Source organism: Staurois parvus, unplaced genomic scaffold (genome assembly GCF_062004578.1).
Source record: "Staurois parvus isolate SC_StPar_1 unplaced genomic scaffold, SC_StPar_1.0 ptg001428l, whole genome shotgun sequence".
Lineage (NCBI taxonomy): Eukaryota > Metazoa > Chordata > Amphibia > Anura > Ranidae > Staurois > Staurois parvus.
This window is the reverse complement of record NW_028319224.1, coordinates 776,803-803,927: the sequence shown is the minus strand read 5'-3', so window position 1 is coordinate 803,927 and position 27,125 is coordinate 776,803. Positions and strand designations below refer to the sequence as shown.

The 27,125-nt window shown below is 45.1% G+C and overlaps 1 protein-coding gene and 1 pseudogene across 1 annotated transcript in view; one reads left to right on the top strand and one right to left on the bottom strand.

The window, feature by feature from the left end:
* Nucleotides 1-2,467: 2,467 nt before the first annotated feature.
* Nucleotides 2,468-27,125, bottom strand: part of SLIT1 (slit guidance ligand 1) — a 615,356-nt gene continuing 590,698 nt past the window's right edge. The window contains exons 34-37 of the mRNA XM_089662084.1: nt 24,430-24,584; nt 17,585-17,873; nt 11,940-12,151; nt 2,468-3,888 (exon numbers count right to left, since the gene is read on the bottom strand). Of these exons, the coding sequence (XP_089518210.1) occupies nt 3,650-3,888; nt 11,940-12,151; nt 17,585-17,873; nt 24,430-24,584 (895 nt within the window). The 3' untranslated portion in view covers nt 2,468-3,649. The remainder of the gene's footprint in view (nt 3,889-11,939; nt 12,152-17,584; nt 17,874-24,429; nt 24,585-27,125) is intronic.
* On the top strand, nt 8,645-8,792 carry LOC149436077 (U2 spliceosomal RNA; annotated as a pseudogene).

Genomic DNA, 27,125 nt, shown 5'->3' with positions numbered 1-27,125 from the left:
GTGGGTTGAGCAGATACCAGGGGAGATGGGCATATTCTAAAACTGGTACACCTAGAAGTCCCAGATGCCCTTTATTTGTCTGATGGTATATTTAGCTAGTTGTTGCCTTCTCCCTCCCCACTCCCACCCCACAAACCACTTTCTTATGTGCACATTGACAATCCTTACACCAAGCCATCCCCAGGCCCTGCTATCTGTACATTAGTTTTCACCATTTGTTTTTACATTCACTTGGAAATATGAATCCTTTACAGCAGTGGTCTCCAAACTAAGGCCCATGGGCCAGATCTGGCTAACAGCTGTGGTCTCCAAACTATGGCCCATGGGCCAGGTCCGGCCCACAGCTATGGTCTCCAAACTACAGCCCATGGGCCAGATCCAGCCCACAGCTATGGTCTCCAAACTACGGCCCATGGGCCAGATCCAGCCCACAGCTATGGTCTCCAAACTACGGCCCATGGGCCAGATCCGGCCCACAGCTATGGTCAGTAGCATGTTCTCAATGTACGCAGGTTTAGAATTCAGCCCAGCAGAGGATGCCTATGGTGTACTCTTTGACCTGATGTTAGAGGATCTCTGATGAAGAGCACAATATAAGGTGTGACCCTGATATAAGATGGGCTCAGATGTAATAAGGACTCTGATAGGAGACCCTGATATAAACTAATATAAAGGGGGGCTCTGATGCAGAGCCTCATATAAGTAGGGACTATGATGTAATAGGGACTCTGATGGGAACCTGACATAAAGTGGTACTCTGATGGAGACCCTGATATAAGGGGGGCTCTGATGTAATGGGGAATTTGATGGGATGTCTGATATAAAAGGGGACTCTAATGGGGACCCTGATATAAGAGGGGACCCCAAATGATGGAGGCACTGATTTTAAGGGGGCTTCTGATGGTGGTTCTGATGTATGGAGCACTCTGATGGGGAACACTGATGAAAGGGGGATTTTGATGGGGACCCTGATGTAAGGGGCACTCTGATGGAGAGCCTGATGTAAAGGGGAATCGAAGGGTGATTCTGATGTATAGAGCACTTTGATGGGGATCCTGATGTAAAGGGGCACTGTGATGGGGATCCTGATGTAAAAGGGAATCGAAGGGTGATTCTGATGTATAGAGCACTCTGATGGGGATCCTGATGTAAAGGGGCACTGTGATGGGGATCCTGATGTAAGGGGGCACTGTGGTGAGGACCCTGATGTAAGGGGGCATTCTGGTGGGGACCCATATATATGGGGGCACTGTGATGGGGATCCTGATGTAAGAGGACACTTTGGTGGGGATCCTGATGTAAGGGGGCACTCTGGTGGGGACCCTGATGTAAGGGGGCACTGTGATGGGGATTCTGATGTAATGGGGCACTCTGGTGTGGACCTTGATGTAAGGGGGCACTGTGATGGGGATCCTGATGTAAAGGGACACTCTGGTGGACAACCTGATGTAAGAGACCTGATACAGACCCTGATAAAAGGGAGGTCTTTGATGTAATGGGGACCCTGATATAAAAGGGGGCTCTGATGGTGGTTCTGATGTATGGGGCACTCTGGTGGGGATTCTGATATCAGGGGGCACTCTGATGGGTTCCCTGATGTAAGGGGGCACTCTGATGGGTTCCCTGATGTAAGGGGGTACTCTGATGGGAACCCTGATGTAAGGGGGCACTCTGGTGGGGATTCTGATAAAAGGGGGCACTCTGATGGGTTCCCTGATGTAAGGGGGCACTCTGATGGGTTCCCTGATGTAAGGGGGCACTCTGATGGGAACCCTGATGTAAGGGGGCACTCTGGTGGGGATTCTGATATAAGGGGGCACTCTGATGGGTTCCCTGATGTAAGGGGGTATTCTGATGGGTTCCCTGATGTAAGGAGGCACTCTGATGGGAAGCCTGATGTAAGGGAGCACTCTGATGGGGACCCTGATGTAAGGGGGCACTCTGATGGGGACCCTGATGTAAGGGGGCACTCTGATGGGGACCCTGATGTAAGGGGGCACTCTGATGGGTTCCCTGATGTAAGGGGGCACTCTGATGGGTTCCCTGATGTAAGGGGTCACTCTGATAGGGACCCTGATGTAAGGGGGCACTCTGATGGGTTCCCTGATGTAAGGGGGCACTCTGATGGGTTCCCTGATGTAAGGGGTCACTCTGATAGGGACCCTGATGTAAGGGCACCTTGTTGTAAGTGGGATCTTATTTATTTATAAAAACTGTTTGTTTTTTTTTTTCTTTCAAACCGCAAATATTTTCAAAGATATACCATGTGGCCCTCCTAGTGAAAGGTTTGGAGACCCCCGCTTCACAGAGCAACGATTCCAACAATGTGCAGCGTAAGGTGAAGATATTCGATTCATATGCAGTTGGATGGCACAGGTTGAACAGCAAACACTTTATGGCACGCCGTGTAATTCAAACACCGTGATCTGTAGATGTGCGACGGGAAAAATACTTCTTCAAAAGCAGGTCAAGAGCAAAGCCAAGCCAATGATCAGAACCGGAAATACAACAAGAGAAGTCCACAGAGCATCTCAGAAAAAAAAAATTGTATGAAAAGTTTTTTTTTTCTTTCTAAAATAAGGTTTACATTTTGTCTATAACTTCGATTCAGAGGTCAGTCCAAACTTGTAACACTCAGAACTGATGAGATAAACGTTTACGTTCGAGATCGCTCGCATTTAAAGTGCCGCCGTCCTCCATAGGCACGGAGGCAGCCATTGTGTGGGGGGATGAAGCAAACGTTCGGCTTTTCCATCGGCTAGGAACGACTAACGTCAAAATGGGTACACAGCCTATCAAAACTCACTTTCATCGCAGCCCACAGAACGCCTGCTTCCGCCGCGCCACGGGGCGACCTCACCACTTTTAATGGAAGCTGCTGGTATATATTAAACTTTTTTTTTTTTTTGAAAAGCAGATATAACGCTACATAACACGCATCTCTAAATTAATGAAAAAAAAAAAAACAAAACAAAAAAAAAAAACCCCAAAACATTATTCGGCTGAATTTCACAGACAAAAGAAAGTGCTTTATGAAGTCGATGTGACGCCCCCGCTACGTTATACCTTTTTTTTTTTTCCCCAAGGAGAAGTTATAGAACAGGAAAGTATATCTGTAGAACATTTTCTGAGCTATACAAATATAAAATAAAAAAAAAAAAAAATTGCAATACTGTCACAATGGTTACAAAAATTGTTCTAACTCCAAAAAAACAAAAAACCAAAAAAAAAACCAAAAAAAAAAACAAAACCCATAAAGCTTCCTTCGAACTCCGTGTAAATCTATCCACATTGTGTATAAATACATTTTGTGTTTTCTTAAAAAAATCTCTATCTACACATTTTAAGCCTCTACATATATACCTTCTATACCTCTCCCAAACATTACAACACTATACAACCAGTCAGTATGTGTGCCTGTCTCTCAATGTAGTAGGTATACATAGAATTTTTGTGTTTTTTTTTTTGTGTTTTTTTTGTTTTTGTTTTTTTTTATAGATGCCACAGACATTAAGATGTTTTCACACATCTGAATGGGGAAGCAAAGTCCAGTTTTACATCACGTCATTGTCCGTTTTTCGTTTTCTCTTCTCGCGTGTGTCCGGTGTGTGATATGATCTAGGCAAATAAAATCCAGTCCGTCAAGATCCTACATACACTGGGAGCACCCGCATTTGATTGGCTTCTCTACGTCTTCCACGAAGGAGGATCCGTCGCTGCACTCGAACGTGTACTTCCTGCGCTTCATGCGTAGCCCCGTGCAGCAGCCTTGGTTGTGGCAGGAGCCCCGGCACTCCACCCAAGACACCACCCGCGTGGTTTGGCAAATGGCGTACCCTCTTTGCACCTGGTAGTAATCCCGGACGGGCTCCCCTCTACACTCTGACTCTGCGTGAAAAGAAAAGGAGAAAAAAAAACAAAAAAAAAAAAAACGTGTGAAATGGTGAAGTGTTAATTGTGTTTATGTTTTCTTTATTAAGACGGCAATCATTTCTGGTTAATGAGCGTGTAATTAAAGCTGATCTGTCGCTGAAACATAACAATTCGTCAAATATTCATTGTAAGGAAAGGCTTTCGTGTTTCTCTCTTCTGTCAGCTGCGGAGATCCACGCAAAATACAATAAAAACAGTCCAACAAATACAATTCTTCATCCTCACCCTTGGAAAGACCATCAATCCCACACCTAGGCCCAGGACAAGGGGTGGGCAGGAGGAGAAGAAGACCTGGCCACAGCAAAGCAGGGGGGCAGTAAAACCATTAACAGTGGTGGAGGAGGCGCAGTTCCGCATTCCTTGACCTGGGTGCTAGCCAAAGCTGTCCGGGTACTGGCCACACCTGAACAAACCCGAAGCAAAGATGGCGGGGTTTGTGTTTCTTGCAGCCTGACCAACTCTAGCCAGAGCTTGGAGAAGCACATCCATACACTTTGCCGAAGACTTATGGGGACCATGAAAAGCTAACCTCCATACTGACTGATACTCATGCACAGGGGCGCACTGACAACTCATGTGGCCCCCAGGCAATAGGGGATCATGGGGCCTCTGTGTGCTTGCCCACACCCAAAAAAGCCTATGAAAAAGTCAATGAAAGGTACCAGGGGCATCTCATGGGGCCCACTACTGACCCTGGGTGCTCAAATAGTCAGTCTGCCCCTGTTCATGCAAAATATCAGAAGATTAGGAGCCCATGGTTGGACTATAATAGGCACTTGCTCCCTCCTTGCTATAATTATCCACTACATGGACTCTGCTATAGGCTGGGCCTCATGGGATCTCCTATACCTACCCCATTTCCCATATTCCCCTAGCCCAGGGGTAGGCAACCTGCGGCTCTCCAGCTGTTGCTGGACTACAAGTTCCATCATGCCTCAGCAAGTCATAACTGTAACTGTCAATTTTGCAATGTCTCATGGGAAATTTAGTTCCACAACAGCTAGAGAGCCACAGGTTGCCTACCTCCGCCCTAGCCCTCTCCACTATTCTCTCCCTAGTTCATGTGTCAAACACAAGGCCCGTAGGCCGAGTATGGCCCGTCAGACCATTTATTGTCACCCTCACACCACTCCCACAGCTGTGGCACCCTCCTCATTTCTGCCCCACCTTGCCACAGCAGTGGGCAGCAGTGAGGAGGACAGAACTCCTCCACTAGATCCTGTGCTTCTCTGTGCATCCACAGAGAGGCTCGTCTTTGCCCCGTCTCAGCAGTGGGCAGCAGAGAGGAGGACAGAACTCCTCTTACAGATTCTGTCCCTCTCTGTGCAGCCACAGCTCCCCCTCACCTCCACCTCCCCTGTTCTCAGCACTGACTCCAGCTCTCCTCTGGTCCTCCTCCAGACCCCGCACTTTCTGCTTCCCAGCTTCTTCTTGGCAGCAGCACAAGGTAATGGGGGTGCGCTGTGATGTAAAGCAGAGTGGGGGACTCTTGACTTCTGATGGTGGGAGGGCTTGTGACATCTACTGTAACGGGGGCACCCTGCTCTGGGCACATCTAGTCTTACAGATACAACTGGCTTTTTAAGGGCAACCATAAAGCTGATGCGGCCCGCAATGAAAAGGAGTTTGACACCCCTGCCCTAGTACTTAGCCTTCCCCTCTTGATCTTTGTCCTTTTCTCTACCCCTTCATTGTGTTGATACATCCTTAAAATACGCATTCCCTCCAACCATGCACATGGCGATATTCGTTGCACCCAAAAGGCTATGAACCCACCACCCAAGCCTTTCTGCACTATGAAGCCCACCACACTGTAAACATTATTTGCTCTCTTTTTGATAATATGGCTAATGCGATCTTTTTGTTACCATTACAGTCTGAATATTACGATTCTTGTGCCATTTCAATATACTCTGCTGGAAAAATTCAATAAACCTGTTGTGAAACAAATACAACTCTTCATAAAAGGCTTACTAGGTTCCAGGGTCGTAACTAGAAATCACAGGGCCCCATGGAAAAATTTTTTATGTGGACACCTCCCCAAGCAGTAAAAAAAAAAATGGAACACTACCCATTGATGTTGCCTTCCCACTGCTCTTGTATTTGTTGCATACATCTCAATGGAAATACATCCAGTGGTAGTTAGTCTCAGGGTGTGTCCAAGATGGCGGACACTTGAATCTGGAACTCTGCTTCCTATATGCAATTATAGGCAGCAAATGCCTATGCAAATAATAGTCTTTCTCCTCATGCTGGACTGATATATGACCACCACCGCTGTCTCCTCGAATTCCCCCATAGTGCTGAGGTTATTACAAAGGGCAAGTTAATTGTGAGTACAATCTGCTCCTCAGGCACAATCCGTTCCACCATTACACCCCCTGGGCTTGCAGTCTTCACATCTAACATGGCAACACTGACTGACTCCGAGGCCTTAGAAGGGACACAGGCTGATTTATGGCTGCAATAAACACCTGCCACACAGGGCCGCATCTAGCCTGTCCGATGTGGGGGTGCAGTAATAAATGTAAGAGGGGCAGAGGACAATGCTGGCAGGGCAAAGGACAGGGGCACAGCTCCTTCTCCCATCCCTACACACAGCCTGGGCACAGGCAGAAGAGGTCCTCCTTCCCACACAATGCATAACTGAGATCAGTATAGTATCAGTCAAGGACAGTATAGTGGCAGGAGGGCCAGAAAGTATCAGATTGGGGTGGTATAGTTTCAGATTAGGGCAGCAAGTAGCAGGTTAGGGCAGTATAGTGGAAGGTTAGGGTTGGCTTTGGGGGGGGGGCACAACCAGGGGTGGACTGACAACTCATGGGGCCCCCGGACAATAGGGGATCATGGGGCCCCTGTGTCCTTGCCCAAACTCAAAAAAGCCTATGAAAAAGGTACCAGGGGCATCTCAAGGGGCCGCATACATAAAAGTGGCCACCCGCCCAAGTCTATAACTGGCTTATGAAGCAAGGACACATAAACAGGCATCACATAGTGAAAAAAAGGGGGAGAGAACAATGTTCTTGGACAACTTGCCAGCCAGCTTGCTAACAACCGAATTAACCTGTCTAACAGTATGCGTTTATAACAGGGGTTTAGTTAGCACACATTTGCAAATACATACGTAAGCCACAGAGCCACGACACGGCACCCTGATCATCTGTGGTCCTAACTCTAAAATTTATGAGTCCCCATAGTAGAGGCACATGCATTTAATGGATAGATCAAGGGCAGGTGGACCTGAGGGAGCCACCCCTCTTAAAGGCAAAGGAGTGCACTGGACCCCAGCATGTAGCACAATGGCAACCAGGGCCCTAGTGCACCCACGTACCAAAAACTCAAACATGCATAAAAGTGGCCACCCGCCCAAGTCTATAACTGGCTTATGAAGCAAGGACACATAAACAGGCATCACATAGTGAAAAAAAGGGGGAGAGAACAATGTTCTTGGACAACTTGCCAGCCAGCTTGCTAACAACCGAATTAACCTGTCTAACAGTATGCGTTTATAACAGGGGTTTAGTTAGCACACATCTCAAGGGGCCCCCTACTGACCCCAGGCCCTCGGGCAGTGCCCAAGTTTCCAACTGGTCAGTCTGTCCCTGGGCACAACTAAAATCTGGGGGGACCACCCCAGCACCTCCCTAGATCTGGCTATACTGCCAAACCACTCTCATGACCAAGAATGATCATCTGTAATCGGATGTGGGTCTGATCAGATGTGATTTGGACAAAATCAGAACTCGTTTATCTGCCACAGAGCAGCACATGGGGTTTGTGGAAGATGCTGCCAAGGAACATACAGAAGCATTGCATACACTGTCTGTTAAGGTAAAATCCCATGAGACTAGAGCTGAGGACACTGGGAATAGAAATAGATGGCGTAACCTCAACATTCCCCAAAGTAACCGGAGGACAAGACCCTCCTGACTTTGCTGAACAAGAACTCAGAATGTTTTTAGTAATTCAGCCTACTCCAAATTTTTTTTCGCTATTGAGCAGGCTCATCGTATGCCTGGAGCTCCTCCATGCACTTTCAGAAAGTACTTAATCTCATTCAACCGGACCTGTTCTATAATGTGAAAACCATTTCATACCTTACCAAGCCACTTCTGAAGAAGTGGCTTGGAGAAGCTATTAAATGTCTTCAACATTACAGAACAGGTCCAGTTGAATGTGACCAACAACTACTACAACACCATGACCTGGATGAATGAGAATCTTCAGAGACATGCAGGGGAAGCATGTTACAAGCACCAATGGTTCAGACATATGATGGAGAAGACAGGGACTAGACAAGTATATCTAGTAGTAGTTGGTCACATTCAACTAGACTTGTTCTGTAATGTAGATGATGTTTCACAGCTTCTTTAAGACACTTCTTCTGTTTTGAGTGTGAGGAACACACCCCAACAGTTATATTCAAATGTCGACCCAGGGGCGGACTGACCATTTGGAAACCCGGGGTCAGTAGGGGGCCCCATGAGATGCCCCTGGTACTTTTTTCATAGGCTTTTTTGAGTTTGGGCAAGGACACAGGGGCCCCATGATCCCCTATTGCCCGGGGGCCCCATGAGTTGTCAGTCCGCCCCTGGTACCACCATCACCTTGATCCAGTCATCATGGAAAGGCAGATGTTATTGTCTACAGACAAAATGAGAGGTGTGAAAGTTGTGGACCTGCTCTGTCAAGTTATATAATCCCATCTTTGGTCGCTTCTCGGCCTTTTGGCTAAGATCAAGTGTAGTATCTGTTCTTATCAGTGTCCATTAGGGGTGCTCCACCATCATTCCTGCTTGCGGGGATGATTGGTTGTATAGTACTCCTGCTGGAAGGATGGGGGTCCTGATGGTTAGTACAGGCTGGAAAAGAAACCGAGGCGCCCACAGGCTGCTGGGGCCCGGGAGTAATTCCCCCTGGAAAACCGGAGGGGCCCAGTTCCTCCTGGTTTGAATGGATCTACCTTGTCTGGCCAGGGGCCGGGGAGGCAGAAAGTCCATGAACCAGTGCCCCCTGAGAGTGGTCGCCTCAGGGGTGCTCCTAGTAACACTTGGGTGTGGGACCCCAACGTGTGAAACGTGCACAGGGTCACTGTTTCAAACACTTTTTCTGCACTGCGCCTTTTAGGGCTCGGCCTTTTAGCTAAGTCCAGGGAAATTTTTTTGCTACGGGCCTCAGGGCCTAGCCAGTGCACAATTGCACGGTCACTTTTTTATTTTCGCTTATTTATTTATTTAATTTATTTTACCTCCCACGTTTGTCACTTTTTCACTTATGTGTGTGTTTTTTTCTCCCGGACGGTAGGGTGTGGGTCCACGGGCCTGACCTCAAGTCTAGGGGGAGGATGTCTGGCCTTTTGGTTCCTTCCTTCCCTGTCCCTAGGGGGTTTTCTCTTCGGGAGAGCCCCCTTACCAAGTACTTGGTGGCTGGCTTCGGCACGGGGTCCGCCAGGCCTTTTGGCTAGGTGGACCATATGGGAACCTTGTCCCTGTCAGAAGCTTTGTGTCCCGGGGGATCAGGGTAGAGATCCAACCCCTTAGGGTGGTGGACAAAGCACACCCCTAAGTGCACTTTTTTGTGTTGGTTTTGCATTGGCACGTTTTTTGTACACTTACGGGTTTTTTGTTTTTTCGCACGTTCGCGGACTTGAAAAAAAAAAAATCCCATCTTTGGTGTCAGGAAGGCTTCATAAATGTCCATCCTTCAATTTACATGGTTGAAGGTGTGTATTGTCAAAAGCCAGGGTAGAGATGTTAAAATAACATTACATGTGGAGGACAGATGGTGTCAAAAGCCCCCACCCTTGTTCAGTGCTGGTTGTTCCAGTTTGATGTAGATGGAGTCATCAGAACTGAAGATGTGGCTTGTATAAGCTAAGAAATATCCTCATTATTACCGAACAAATCAAATTGAATGTGACTAACTACTACTAGATATACCATGACCTGGATACAGAAGTACCTTCACAGACTCAACAGAAAAACCTTTTTGAAATCTTTTCCAAATAGTCATGTGACTGCAAAGCTCGGGGGAGTATGTCTGTCCTTGAAGGGCTGACAATCCTTAGACCATTTACATCATCCAACCTTTTTTCTATAGCTCTAAGGCTTTGTTGGTCCTGAAAGAATGAAGGTCCATCAGCAGTGCAGACAGACACACTTGCCGAAGCTTTGCAGTCATAAGGTGACTTGCAAAAAAAAAGGTGCAAAAAAAGGTATTTCCATTGAGATTTGAGCAAATAAAAGAGCAATGGGGAAGTAATGTTAAAAAGATGCTGCCAGTCCAGTCACTTCATAGCAGCACTTATTCTTTGAGGTGGTACTTGCAGGGCCACCCACTGCTCGAATTTCTTCTGATTTGGCAAGAATTGGCAAAAATGTTCCTTTGCTGTAAAGGCTGCGCATTGCATATGAGCAATATACACTCACCGGCTTTATTAGGTACACTTGCTAGTCTTAAGAAAATCTCCCCCACACCATTACACCACCACCAGCCTGAACCATTGATACAAGGCAGGATGGATCCACCACATCATGACACCACCACCACCAGCCTGAACCGTTGATATAAGGCAGGATGGATCCCCCACACCGAGACACCACCACCACCACCACCACCAGCCTGAACCGTTAATACAAAGCAGGTTGGATCCATCACACCATGACACCACCACCAGCCTAAACCATTGATGCAAGGCAGGATGGATCCACCACACCATGACACCACCACCACAAGCCTGAACCGTTGATACAAGGCAGGATGGATCCCCCGCACCGAGACACCACCACCACTAGCCTGAACCGTTGATACAAGGCAGGATGGATCCACCACACCATGACACCACCACCACCAGCCTGTATCGTTGATACAAGGCCGGATGGATCCACCACACCATGACACCACCACCACCAGCCTGTATCGTTGATACAAGGCCGGATGGATCCAAGCTTTCATGTTGTTTATGCCAAATTCTGACCTTACCATCTGAATGTCACAGCAACAAAACTGCCCATTCTCCTCTGACATCAACAAAGCATTTTCCTCGACACAACTGCAGCTCACTGGTTATTTTTGGTCCATTCTCTTTAAACCCAAGAGATGGTTGTGCGTGAAAATCCCAGTAGATCAGCAGTTTTTTAAATACTCAGACCAACCCGTCTGGCACCAACAACCATGAAACATTCAAAGTCACAGCTAAAAAAGTTAGGAGCCAGACTATTTTTAGTGCAGTGTGGGTTGTCATCGCCCAGGGCAAGGCAACCTTTAGGCGACAAGCTTCACATGATGCAATTTGCATCACCAACAACCATGCCACGTTCAAAGTCACTTAAATCGGAGCTCCATCCAAAAGGGGAGGTTCCGCTTTAAGGACTGCTTCCCCACTCCCCATTACGGATTGGCACCTTTGGGGGTTGAGAGGGGAACGGGTACCTGAATTTGACAGGTACCCGCTCCCTTTTCCAGTCTGATCGCCTAGGTGATCGGAAGCGTAAGGTGTCCTCCCTCCCTCCCTATAGTCTTTTGGGACACGTGACAAGTCCCAGAAGACTACTGGACCATTCATGAAGCGCAGCGCTACTCGCGCATGGACAGTGGTTACCCGGCTGTGAAGCCGCAAGCTGTCACAGCCGGGTGCCCACACTGAAGATGCCGGCCTCCAGGAATACAGGACGACCGGTGAATCAGGCTGCAAGGGACACACCGCGGGACCGAGGGAGAGGTAAATGGATGCTTTTTAAAAGTCAGCAGCTACAGTTTTTGTAGCTGATGACTTTTATTTTTTGACAGCGTGAGTGGAACTCCACTTTAAATCCCCTTTCTTCCCCATTCTGATGCTCGGTTTGAACTTCAGCAAGTCGTCTTCACCACGTCTATATACCTAAATGCATTGAGTTGCTGCCATGTGATTGGTTGACAAGCAAATTGTGTTAACAAGCAATTGAACAGGTGTACCTAATAAAGTGGCCAGTGAGTGTATGTGCTAGGAAATCCAGAACTCTTCTTACCCTGATCACAGACTTCGCCCTCAAAGCCGCTGTCACATTCGCAGTAGGCTTCACCCACATCAGAGATCTGGCATCGCCCATGCTGGCACTGAAGGTTCTTGCAGGGATTGTAGAGTTCTGCTTGCTGGTTGCACAGAGCACCTTTGTAGCCTTCTTGGCACACACAGCTGTAAGTCAGAGCATCCAGGGGCATACAAGTCCCGTGTACGCACCTACCAAGAGAGAAGGATTGGTATCACAAAGTTCTCACATATTCACAATCACAAGGACACTCAGCAAGGACAAGACATTGCAGGAGACACACAACAGTTATTCATGTTTTCAGCAGAGAAGGACAAAAACCTGGTCCTACTACGGTGGCTACGTAGCATATTTATATATATAAATGGCAACAGCCAACATTTTGTTGTTTGGATTAAGCTCTTTTAACCTTCTCTTCTTGTATGTCATTAATAAGGACAGCAGAATAAAACCACCTTGGGGGTGCAGTAAGAAGGCAAGGGGGAGATTTACTAAAATTGGAGCACTCAAAATCTGGCGCAGCTGTGCATGGGAGCCAATCAGCTTCTAACTCCAGCTTGTTCAACCCCTTCCATACCGGGCACTTTTACCCCCTTCCTGCCCCCAGGCCAATTTTCAGGTTTCAGCGCTCTCACGTTTTGAATGACAATTGCGCGGTCATACAACATTGTACCCAAACTAAAATTTTATCACTTTCGTCACACAACTAGAGCTTTCTTTTGGTGGAATTTAATCACCGCTGGGGTTTTTATTTTTTGCTAAATTAACAAAAAAAGACCAAAAATTTTGAAAAAACACCCATATTTTTCTTTGTTTCTGTTATAAAAGTTTGCAAATAAATAATTTTTCTTCATAAATTTAGGCCGAGATGTATTCTGCTACATGTCTTTGGTGAAAATAACCCAAATTAGGATGTATTATTTAGTCTGTTGGAAAGTTATAGAGTTCACAAACTATGGTATAGATCTGAATATTGATCAATCCTGAAGTACTGGCAGCCAATCTAATTTCTTGAGGTCCAAGAATGTCAGGACAGTACAGATATCCCCCAAATGTCAGGACAGGACAGATATCCCCCAAATGTCAGGACAGGACAGATATCCCCCAAATGTCAGGACAGGACAGATATCCCCCAAGTGTCAGGACAGTACAGATATCCCCCAAGTGTCAGGACAGTACAGATATCCCCCAAGTGTCAGAACAGTACAGATATCCCCCAAATGTCAGGACGGTACAGATATCCCCCAAATGTCAGGACAGTACAGATATCCCCCAAATGTCAGAGCAGTACAGATATCCCCCAAATGTCAGGACAGTACAGATATCCCCCCAAATGTCAGAACAGTACAGATATCCCCCAAATGTCAGAACAGTACAGATATCCCCCAAATGTCAGGACCGTACATATATCCCCCAAATGTCAGAACAGTACAGATATCCCCCAAATGTCAGAACAGTACAGATATCCCCCAAATGTCAGGACAGTACAGATATCCCCCAAATGTCAGAACAGTACAGATATCCCCCAAATGTCAGAACAGGACAGATATCCCCCAAGTGTCAGGACAGTACAGATATCCCCCAAATGTCAGGACGGTACAGATATCCTCCAAATGTCAGAACAGTACAGATATCCCCCAAATGTCAGGACGGTACAGATATCCCCCAAATGTCAGGACGGTACAGATATCCCCCAAATGTCAGGACGCTACAGATATCCCCCAAATGTCAGGACAGTACAGATATCCCCCAAATGTCAGGACAGTACAGATATCCCCCAAATGTCAGGACAGTACAGATATCCCCCCAAATGTCAAGACAGTACAGATATCCCCCAAATGTCAAGACAGTACAGATATCCCCCAAATGTCAGGACAGTACAGATATCCCCCAAATTAACACTTTTTGCAAAGTAGACAGTCTGACGTATTTCATAACAGGCATGGCGAGTTTTTTGAAGTTGTAATTTTTTTGTCATAATTTTTGAAGAAATAAAAAAAATGATTTTCACTATTTTTTTTTTTTACATATTGTCACCAGTGCAGTACATCACCATCATATAACTGGCATGGCGGTGATCAGGGACACTGACTGGTGACAGTATGAAAAAAACAATTGATAATTTTTTTTTATTTTTTTACTATTTTTTATTAGATTTTTTTCTCTTTTTTTAAGATTTTTTTTTTCATATTTCCAAAGTATGACCAAAGCAGTATACTTTTACCATAGTAACATTGTACTACTTTGGGGAAGTGATCAGTATTTTTTTTTTTTACACAATTTTCTTATAGCAAAGAATTTCTTTGCTATAAACAAGCATTTACCTGAATGAAATCGATTCATTCAGGGTTTTTTCTTGTGCTTAACTGTGATTTGGCCACAGCTAATCACATGACACAGCTGGGCTGTGATTTGCCCAGCTTGTGCATGTGATTGCTGTGACCATTCACAGCTAGACACACTTGTATACAATGGATGGTATGAAAGGAAGCCATCCATTGTATACAACTGTCATGTGACCTGCTGTGATTGGTCACAGCAGGTCACATGGTACTGGCAATGGGGCCGGTACTCAGATCTGTCATCGGCTGTGTCCGAGGTACGTGGCCGGTGACAGATTGCGCCGCTGCGCAGCTCTGCCGGCAGGCGCAGTGCGCATGCCTGAAAGGATGCCATATGCGTCCACCCGGAGGGACGAGCTGCTCGCTCGGCCGCTTTTGTGCTATTGGCCGGGCGGCAACTGGTTAAGCTTTGGCAATAAAACCTGGAAGCTGATTGGTTTCTATGCGGAGCCGCACCAGATTTTGCACCATGCAGTTTTAGTAAATAACCCCCATAGTCTTGCAGTTCCACAGGTTTTACGTGTTCATCAAGTGTCATCGAACACTCTAGTAATGCTGAGAAATGCAGCTTCACTGTGGTAGCCATTGGCTGCTGTAGAGGACATGAACGTGCCATCCCATATTTCACTTGGGTCTCTAAGCAGATAGGAGCGCACGGTTCATTGAAAGCCCAAATTACAAGACCTGGTACACCCATGCATGAGGGCACCTATAATCCCAGTAGATGCAGACAGTATTTCAGCCTGAAGTCTTTCATTTGGACTGAAGCATTGCTTGACTTATTATGACTGTAACATGGCCAACTTGTAGTGGAGGAAGGTTCCACCATCCCTTTATATTATTTTACATACTACCGCTATTAACATCCCCTTTAGGTCTATACATGTATCTCAATCATTCTATATAAGTGAAAAAATACACACTTTTAGAAAATATTAAAATAAATAACATTTAAATTTAAAATATAAAAAACTCCATCATCGCAGGCGGTATATACGGTCAGACACAGCTCAAACAGTTGGGTGGGAGAGATGCAGAAGGTACAAAAATGAAGGCCTACACTTTGGCCTGGCTCTATTTTTGGTCATTACATTCAATAGGACTCTAATGAAAAAAGTACCGACAGGACATCACAGTCCATGCGGACTGAGAAGGGTTACCAGAGCCTGGATCTAAGCCTAGGACCTCTGTTCTGTCTGGCAAGGTCTCTTCTTGCTGGGCCACCTGGAATGCTGAGCAACTCCCTGGACAATACCTTGAATGATCCTGCCTTGAAACTTGTTAGTCTTGAACCTTGTTAGTCTTGAACCTTGAACACTTTGCTCCTCCCATGAACTTCCTGTTTGCCAGATTATTTTGCTCTCCTCAGCCAATATTTTGCTAATGTTATCCTGCTGCCATCCTTATCTTCGCTACCGCTCGTTGCTGACCCTTGGCTTGTTCCTTGACTATGTTTCTGCTTGATCCCAACCTGCAACCACTCCTTACTGACCCTTGGCTTGTTCCTTGACTATGTTTCTGCTTGATCCCAACTTGCACCACTCCTTACTGACCCTTGGCTTGTTCCTGGGCTACACTTCTATTTGATCCCAACCTGAAACCACTCGTTACTGACCCTTGGCTTGTTCCTGGACTACACTTCTACTTGATCCCAACCTGCAACCACTCGTTACTGACCCTTGGCTTGTTCCTGGACTACACTTCTATTTGATCTCAACCTGCAACCACTCCTTACTGACCCTTGGCTTGTTCCTTGACTATGTTTCTGCTTGATCCCAACCTGCAACCACTCCTTACTGACCCTTGGCTTGTTCCTTGACTATGTTTCTGCTTGATCCCAACCTGCAACCACTCCTTACTGACCCTTGGCTTGTTACTGGACTACACATCTGCTTGATCCCAACCTGCAACCACTCTTTACTGACCCTTGGCTTGTTACTGGACTACACATCTGCTTGATCTCAACCTGCAACCGCTTGTTACCGACCTTTGGCTTGTTTACTGGTTATGCTTCTGCTTGATCCCTAACAGCTATATCTACTACTGGACCCTGGCTTCCTCACCTCCTGGTTGGGTAATCCTGAGGACCACGACCTGGTATTAACATGCAGCATAACCCATCTCCACCATCAGGATCTCTGGTGAATACCAGTTAGTACTTAGACTTCATGCCTCAGATGACATGTCATCCACCAGGGTGACCTGCTCCTGTATTTTTTCAGCTGGTCGGTGGGACCCTCGCTACTGCTATAGCTACCGGCCTCCAAGCCTGACTCCAGATCGTGCCAAGGGTATGCCGTATACTGAGAAGTATAAACACAACTGGAGCTGACTTGCCTTATGATGTCCCTCTCGACTTGGATAAAACACAGGCTTTACTTGCTGCTCCAGAAAGCCATTGTTATAACAGCAGTTTGAGCATAGGCAGAGGGCATCAAAATGCTCTCCACACCTTAGCAATAAAGGTCACTGTACAGTATGTAAAAAAATTCGGTCCAGCAACTATCCCATTGTTGTTTTTATGAGGCAAGCATGGGCCAGCAAAAAAAAAAAAAATCTTCTCTGTCTCCTGAGGAAGTGACTGAGATGGCATGAGATATTCCAGCCCCAAACAATCAAGATCAAGAAAAACTAATGAACCATTTTAATACATATGGGGACTGGTAATGGAAGCGCTTTTCAGATAGTTTACTGTACAATATATTATGCATCTGACCCTAATTTTTTCAAGGATTTGTGTTGTTTTTAACTTCAATATGTTGCAAATAAATGGTGTACTTTTTTATACAAAGAATAATGTTTTGACTATTTAGAATGACTGAGGTACCAGGATGGACTGTGAGGTTGTCTGCACCCGGAGGAATACAGTCATCCTAAATATAGCAGCTGCCGGTGCTGTCCCTTAGTATTGATCAGGGGTGGACTGACCATTTGGAAACTCGGGCGCTGCCCGAAGGCCTGGGGTCAGTAGGGGGCCCAATGAGATACCTCTGGTACCTTTTTCATAGACTTTTTTGAGTTTGGGCAAGGACACAGGGGCCCCATGATCCCCTATTGCCCGGGGGCCTTATGAGTTGTCAGTTTGCCCCTGGTACTGACTTTTCAGATGGGTCAGATTTGGAAAGGTGGTTTGACTATATGGTCATCTTATATTTAAAGTGCAAGATTCAAGGAAGCAATGAGTGACCTCAAAGAAAATACAGGCGTGGAGATGAAGAAGGAAAATTTCAGTACGGGTAAAGCCATCATGCAGTAGCTTGGTTAGAAACACTCCACACTTACTTATGTCCCATGCAAGCATTACTGATCTGCTGGTCACAGTGGGGGCCCATCCAGCCTGTCTCACAATGGCACACCGGCCCGTTGGCAGCGTTGGGTTGACAAATACCGTGGAGGCAGAAGAGCTTTTTGCAGGGTTCACATCCTGGGACTACCCCTGGCTTCATCTGAGTCTTGGTGAAGTCCTGGAGCTCGTTATTAATATACAGGTTGCGGATGCAGCCGTGAAAGCTGGTGCCATTAAGAATCTGCCAGAGTCGGAAAGCAGCGGAGTTGACATCTACCGGCATTCCTAAAATATAAAGCATGAAGAGCCGAGAGCTAAGCAAAGCCATTATTTTACAGATATTGAAGACACATATCTTCCTATTAGGTCCTATCTCTGGCCAGATGGAATACTGTTCTATACTTGCCCCTTCTGCATCTCAAGTAACCGATGTGACACATGGAAAATGGGGGAGGCTTTGCAGTGATTGACAGCTGCACAATTCAGTATATACCTGTAGGGTGGTGGAGCTCCTCTGCAGTAATTCGCTAAGTGAGACATGTATTACGGAATTCTTCATGAATGAATGTATTACTTAAAGTGGAACTAAACCGAAACAACCAACAACATCGTATTCTTCCCTCTCCCCCTCTCTCTTATGCAAACGCTAGGAAATATTATTCTGTTTTTTACCATTTTTGTTTTTTCTTTGTGCTGCAAGGCAATACTTCCAGGTTCCTGACCTAGGTTGGACCCTGCTGGCTCCTGGCATTGCTATGTCACAGCTACAGTATTTAGAGAGGCAATGGGTTACTAAGCAGCGGATTTCTGCTTGGTTTTCTGACTACTGGGGGCACTGTTTAGCTGGGGCCCTTAGATTAATTTTAAAAAATAACAGGGGCATAGATAAGATGGGAACATGGGGGTCCAAATTTTCCCTCAGACCGTCATGGCTTTTGGTCGCTTTAGGGCAGTGTTTCTCAACCTTTTTTCAGTCAAGGCACCCTTTAAAATTTTGCACAGTCCCGAGGCACCCTTTAAAATTATGGACAGTCCTGAGGCACCCTTTAAAATTTTGGACAGTCCCAAGGCACCCTTTCAAATTATGGACAGTCCCGAGGCACCCTTTCAAATTATGGACAGTCCCGAGGCACCCTTTAAAATTTTGGACAGTCCCGGGGCACCCTTTAAAATTATGGACAGTCCCGAGGCACCCTTTAAAATTATGGACAGTCCCAAGGCACCCCATTCTAAAATGAGGTGCCTCAAGACTGTCCATAATTGTAAAAGTGCACCCCATTCTAAAATATGAAAAACTATTCTAATAGTTGTATATAACGCAGCAACATCCACACATGTAGGACACCCAACATTAGAGGGGATTTATTCTTCCAAAGAAAATACACCTTTGCACACTGGTACTGACTAGTATTCCAGTGTTTCTCCTCTCTCTCAGTTTTTCTCCATCATTGAGCTATTGTGACCCCAGCACTGATGGAGAGGGGTGGGGGAGGGTCAAACTAGGATGCTGTGCAGGCAGCTGACATCTTCCTTATCATCTGATGATGTCATTGGTTGTCAGGACACCAGCAGCTAGAAGGTCATAATGGTGCATGATGCAAACCTGTGACTTTGTGTACCTAAAAGGCAGGCTTGTTCCACCTGCTTGTATACAAGTTTTGGAAATTGTTTAGACATTTTTCCAAGGCACCCCTGAAGAAACCTCAATGCACCCCAGAGTGCCTGGGCACCCTGGTTGAGAAAGGCTGCTTTAGGGCACCGGTGTCATGTAACCACACTGTCCTGTCAGCAGAGGAGAGAATACATCTGTATGCAATACACAAGTATTGTGCTACACCCACTGTGACCACTGGGGAAGACATTGAGCTTTGGTCTCTAGATTATTTTTAACAAATAAAAGGGCGTAGATAAATGGGGGGATATGGGGGTCCAAATCTCCTCCAGAGCATTCTAGCTGGCGTTTTCATAGGCTGTGCATTCTCCTGTCATGTTGCCCTGTCACACATCTGTACACTATACACAGGCTTACACAAATACCAGAATATACTCAGCCATTCATGTCTATGGACAGCTGTACATAACCTCTGGGCTGTGACATATGCCCGTATTTATGTCGTACAAGGAGGTGTAAAGGGGGCACTGTGATGTGAAGGGGAACTGAGGACACTGCTAAACTGCTTTAAAGGGGGACTGTGATGTAAAAAAGTGAAAAAGAGAAGATGGAGAAGAGGAGATTAATGGGGGATATGATCTCCATGTATAATACATAAGAAGGGGGATATGATCTCCATGTATAATACATAAGAAGGGGGATATGATCTCCATGTAAAATACATAAGGAGGGGGATATGATCTCCATGTATAATACATAAGGAGGGGGATATGATCTCCATGTATAATACATAAGGGGGGGATATGATCTCCATGTATAATACATAAGGGGGGATATGATCTCCATGTATAATACATAAGGGGGGATATGATCTCCATGTATAATACATAAGGGGGGATATGATCTCCATGTATAATACATAAGAAGGGGGATATGATCTCCATGTATCATACATAAGGGGGGATATGATCTCCATGTATCATACATAAGGGGGGATATGATCTCCATGTATAATACATAAGGGGGGATATGATCTCCATGTATAATACATAAGGGGGGGATATGATCTCCATGTATAATACATAAGGGGGATATGATCTCCATGTATAATACATAAGGGGGGGGATATGATCTCCATGTATAATACATAAGGGGGGGATATGATCTCCGTGTATAATACATAAGGGGGATATGATCTCCATGTATAATACATAAGGGGGGATATGATCTCCATGTATAATACATAAGGGGGGATATGATCTCCATGTATAATAAATAAGGAGGGGGATATGATCACCATGTATAATACATAAGGGGGGGGGATATGATCTCCATGTATAATACATAAGGGGGGATATGATCTCCATGTATAATACATAAGGGGGGGATATGATCTCCATGTATAATACATAAGGAGGGGGATATGATCTCCATGTATAATACATAAGGGGGGATATGATCTCCGTGTATAATACATAAGGGGGATATGATCACCATGTATAATACATAAGGGGGGATATGATCACCATGTATAATACATAAGGGGGGGGGATATGATCTCCATGTATAATACATAAGGGGGGATATGATCACCATGTATAATACATAAGGGGGGATATGATCACCATGTATAATACATAAGGGGGGGGGATATGATCTCCATGTATAATACATAAGGGGGGGATATGATCTCCATGTATAATACATAAGGGGGGATATGATCACCATGTATAATACATAAGGGGGGGGATATGATCTCCATGTATAATACATAAGGGGGGGATATGATCTCCATGTATAATACATAAGGGGGATATGATCTCCATGTATAATACATAAGGGAGGGATATGATCTCCATGTATAATACATAAGGGGGGATATTATCTCCATGTATAATACATAAGGGGGGATATGATCTCCATGTATAATACATAAGGAGGGGATATGATCTCCATGTATAATACATAAGGGGGGATATGATCTCCATGTATAATACATAAGGGGGGATATGATCACCATGTATAATACATAAGGGGGGATATGATCACCATGTATAATACATAAGGGGGGATATGATCTCCATGTATAATACATAAGGGGGGTATGATCTCCATGTATAATACATAAGGGGGGATATGATCTCCATGTATAATACATAAGGGGGGATATGATCTCCATGTATAATACATAAGGGGGGATATGATCACCATGTATAATACATAAGTGGGGATATGATCACCATGTATAATACATAAGGGGGGATATGATCTCCATGTATAATACATAAGGGGGGTATGATCTCCATGTATAATACATAAGGGGGGATATGATCTCCATGTATAATACATAAGGGGGGATATGATCTCCATGTATAATACATAAGGGGGATATGATCTCCATGTATAATACATAAGGGGGGATATGATCTTTATGTATAATACATAAGGGGGGATATGATCTCCATGTATAATACATAAGGGGGGATATGATCTCCATGTATGATACATTAGGGGGGATATGATCTCCATGTATAATACATAAGGGGGGATATGATCTCCATGTATAATACATAAGGGGGGATATGATCTCCATGTATAATACATAAGGGGGGATATGATCTCCATGTATAATACATAAGGGGGGGATATGATCTCCATGTATAATACATAAGGGGGATATGATCTCCATGTATAATACATAAGGGGGGATATGATCTCCATGTATGATACATTAGGGGGGATATGATCTCCATGTATACTGCATAAAGAGGATATGATCTCCATGTATAATACATAAGGGGGGATATTATCTCCATGTATAATACATAAGGGGGGATATTATCTCCATGTATAATACATAAGGGGGGATATGATCTCCATGTATAATACATAAGGGGGATATGATCTCCATGTATAATACATAAGGGGGGATATGATCTCCATGTATAATACATAAGGGGGGATATGATCTCCATGTATAATACATAAGGGGGATATGATCTCCATGTATAATACATAAGGGGGGATATGATCTCCATGTATATACATAAGGGGAGGATATGATGTCCATGTATAATACATGGGGGGGATATGATCTCCATGTATAATACATGGGGGGGGATATGATCTCCATGTATAATACATAAGGGGGGATATGATCTCCATGTATAATACATAAGGGGGATATGATCACCATGTATAATACATAAGGGGGGATATGATCTCCATGTATAATACATAAGGGGGGATATGATCTCCATGTATAATACATAAGGGGGATATGATCTCCATGTATAATACATGAGGGGGGATATGATCTCCATGTATAATACATAAGGGGGGATATGATCTCCATGTATAATACATAAGGGGGGGGATATGATCTCCATGTATAATACATAAGGGGGGATATGATCACCATGCATAATACATAAGGGGGGGATATGATCTCCATGTATAATACATAAGGGGGGGATATGATCACCATGTATAATACATAAGGGGGGATATGATCACCATGTATAATACATAAGGGGAGATACGAACTCCATGTATAAATACATCAGTGGTTCATATAGTGAGAATTAGAAATTTATACACGCTTTTGCGGTACAGCCCATTAACAATATATTGCCAAAAGTATTGAGCCAGCCCTCCCAATCATGTGATTCAGGTGTTCCAATCCCCTCCCAATCATGTGATTCAGGTGTTCCAATCCCCTCCATATCATGTGATTCAGGTGTTCCAATCCCCTCCATGGACACAGGTGTATACAATCAAGCCCCTAGGCATGCAGACTGCTTCTACAAACATTGGTGAAAGAATGGTTTGCTCTCAGGAGCTCAGTGACTCCAAGCGTGGTCCCGTGATAGGTGGCCATCCGTGACATTTCCTGGCTACTAAATATTCCACGCTCAACTGTTAGTGGGATTATAACAAAGTGGAAGCCACTGGGAACAACAGCCACTCAGCCACCAAGTGGTAGACCACGTCACATGACAAAGCAGGGTCAGCGCATGCTGAAGCGCACAGTGCGCAGAAGTCGCCAACTGTCTGCAGAGTCAATAGATAAAGACCTCCAAACTTGGTGTGGCCTTCAGATGAGCCCAACAACAGTGCGTAGAGAGCTTCATGGAATGGGTTTTCATGGCCGAGCAGCTGCATCCAAGCCTTACATCACCAAGTGCAATGCAAAGTGTCGGATGCCATGGTGTAAAGCACGCTGCCACTGGACTCTAAAGCAGTGGAGACGTGTTCTCTGGAGTGACCAATCACGCTTCTCTTTCTGGCAATTCGATGGATGTGTCTGGGTTTGGTGGTTGCCAGGAGAACGGTATTTGACTGACTGCATTGTGCCAAGTGTAAAGTTTGGTGGGGGGAAGGATTATGGTGTGGGGTTGTTCCTCAGGGGCTAGGTTTGGCCCCCTAGTTCCAGTTAAGGCGACATTTTGGACAATTTCATTCTCCCAACTCTGTGGGAAGAGTTTGGGGATTGCCCCTTCCTGTTCCATCATGACTGCACACCAGTGCACAAAGCAAGGTCCATAAAGACATGGAGGAGCCAGTTTGGGGTGGAGGAACTTGACTGTCCTGCACAGAGTCCTGACCTCAACCCCATAGAACACCTTTGGGATGAATTAGAGCGGAGACTGTGAGCCAGGCCTCCTCCCCCGACATCAGTGCCTGACCTGACAAATGTGCTTCTGGAAGAATGGTCCAACCTTCCCATAGACACCCTCCTAAACCTTGTGGATGGCCTTCCCAGGAAGAGTTGAAGTTGTTATAGCTGCAAAGGGCGGGGCCAACTCAATATTGAACCCTACGAACTAAGTCTGGGAGGCCATTAAAGGTCATGTGCGTGGAAAGGGTGGGGCCAACTCAATATTGAACCCTACGGACTAAGACTGGGGGGCCATTAAAGGTCATGTGCGTGGAAAGGCCGGCGGCCCAATACTTTTGGCAATATAGTGTATATGTGCTTCTGGAAGAATGGTCCAACCTTCCCATAGACACCCTCCAAAACCTTGTGGACGGCCTTCCCAGGAAGAGTTGAAGCTGTTATAGCTGCAAAGGGCGGGGCCAACTCAATATTGAACCCTACGGACTAAGACTGGGATGCCATTAAAGTTCATGTGTGTGTAAAGGGAGGCGTCCCAATACTTTTGGCAATGTAGTGTATTTCTAATGTCATACAGTTCTTGTATACGTTTTTCTTTTATTAAAACTTACCTCCGACATACAGCGGAGTTTCACTATTGAGGGTATAGTGTTTCCCAAAATTGTCCATGGTCATGGGTGCCCCACCGTCAATAGACAGATTAACCATCTGGTCGAATGTAACCAGCTCTACAGTGTGGAATTGGCCGTCGTTGATCGTCTCTGCACTGAATAAAAGAAGACACAGAATAAACATCCTCATTATACCTCTATTCAAACCATAATGGCTCTCCGGGGGATTCGAAGAATGGTCTGCTAATTCCAAAATTAAGCAGCCACCGTGTGGGCATATGGCAAGGAGCTCCATCTGCCAATGACCCAGCCCTACGAAACGCCCCACCAAACAATGGTGTCGGCATCGGATCACGGAGACAAGCAGACGTAATTTTATTGAGGATCTCATTCTTCCTAATTTACTGGCATCCTACAATCATTATTCACGGGGCTCCTCGGATACATGAGACAGAATTTGAGATCTTTTTTTTCGGAGAACATTTATTAACTCCTTTGTGGATCTGAGAATGATTAGTGATTTCTCCGCTGGTGTGAACCAATAAAGGAGTCCGACCAACTGTCACCCTTCCTCCCAGACCAGCAGAAATTATAGGTGTAAGGTGTCCTCTTTAATCCCTCCACACAAAACAAAAAGCCAAATTACACGCAAAGTGTTCAAAGATTGAAGGGATCACGTAACAATATCGTTAAGGTGATGTCATTGCGGTGAGAAACCATCCAAAAGAAAAAGAAAAAGAAAAAAGTGGTTTGCCAGAAAACAAAATAATGAGAGTGAGAAGCTTCCGGTTAAAGCTATCGTTCTAATCCCTGGTCTTCATGCCAGTTCCAGGGCAGGAATCTTGAGCGTACTATTTATTCTGGACATTGAAAAAAAAAAAAAGCGATAAATGTGCGAAGTTTACCCGCGTTTAGGCGTATCATGCATTTATTTTGCCAAAATGCTCCTCTTTTCAAGGCCTCATGCACACCGGGGCTCTTGTAAAAGCTTTATCTCCTGGCAGGAGAAAAGAAGCTTCAAAAATGCGCCTAAGCTGTGTTTTTCCAAAGGCGTTTAGGCGCGTCAAGCGCCTAAATGCTAGGCACATTTATCACTTTTTTTTTTTTCCAATTTCCAGAATAAATTAATGTTGTGGCCAATGAAATGAGTAATGTGCCTAGCATTTAGGAGCATCAGGAATCTTTTTTTGCCAAAATGCTCCTCTTTGGAGGCCTCATGCACACTGGGGCTCTTGTAAAAGCTTCATCTCCTGGCAGAAGAAAAGCAGCTTCAAAAATGCGCCTAACCTGTGCTTTTGCAAAGGCGTTTAGGCGCGTCAAGCGTTTGGACGTTTATTCATTTCATTGGCCAGAACATGAATTTAGTCTGGACTTTGAAAGAAGAATAAAAAGAGAACAATATGCCTAGTGTTTAGATGCGTTTACCCGCGTTTAGGCGCATCAGGCATCTTTTTTGCCAAATTGCTCCTTTTTTGAAGGCCTCATGCACACTGGGGCTCTTGTAAAAGCTTCATCTCCTGGCAGGAGAAAAGCAGCTTCAAAAATGCGCCTAAGCTGTGTTTTTCCAAAGGCGTTTAGGCGCGTCAAGCGCTTGGGCGTTTATTCATTTCATTGGCATTTATTTTTTTGCCAAAATGCTCCTCTGTTGGAGGCCTCATGCACACCGGGGCTCTTGTAAAAGCTTTATCTCCCCGCAGGAGAAAAGCCGCTTCAAAAATGCACCTAAGCCATGTTTTTGCAAATGTGTTTTGGCACGTTTAGGCTCATTTAGGCGCGTCAAGTACTTGGGCGTTTATTCATTTCATTGGCCACAACATTAATTTATTCTGGACATTGAAATGAAAAAAAAAAAAAGCGATAAATGTGCCTAGCGTTTAGATGCGTTTACCCGCGTTTAGTCACATCAGGCATCTTTTTTTGCCAAAATGCTCCTTTTTTTGAAGGCCTCATGAAAACTGGGGCTCTTGTAAAAGCTTCATCTCCTGGCAGGAGAAAAGCAGCTTCAAAAACGTGCCTAAGCTGTGCTTTTGCAAATGTGTTTTGGCACGTTTAGGCTCATTTAGGCGCATCAAGTACTTGGGCGTTTATTCATTTCATTGGCCACAACATTAATTTATTCTGGACATTGAAATGAAAAAAAAAAAAGCGATAAATGCGCCTAGCATTTAGATGCGTTTAGGAGTATCAGGCATTTATTTTGCCAAAATGCTCCTCTTTTGAAGGCCTCATGTACACCGGGGCTCTTGTAAATGCTTTTCTCCCTGCAGGAGAAAAGCCGCTTCAAAAATGCACCTAAGCCATGTTTTTGCAAATGTGTTTTGGCACGTTTAGGCTCATTTAGGCGCGTCAAGTACTTGGGCGTTTATTCATTTCATTGGCCACAACATTAATTTATTCTGGACATTGAAATGAAAAAAAAAAAAAAGCGATAAATGTGCCTAAGCCATGTTTGTGCAAATGCGTTTAGGTGCGTCTAGGCTCATTTAGGCGCGTCAAGAACTTGGGCGTTTATTCATTTCATTGGCCACAACATTAATTTATTCTGGACACTGAAAGAAGACTAAAAAGCAATAAATGTGCCTAGCGTTTAGATGCGTTTACCCGCGTTTAGGCGCATCAGGCATCTTTTTTTGCCAAAATGCTCCTCTTTGAAGGCCTCATGCACACTGGGGCTCTTGTAAAAGCTTCATCTCCTG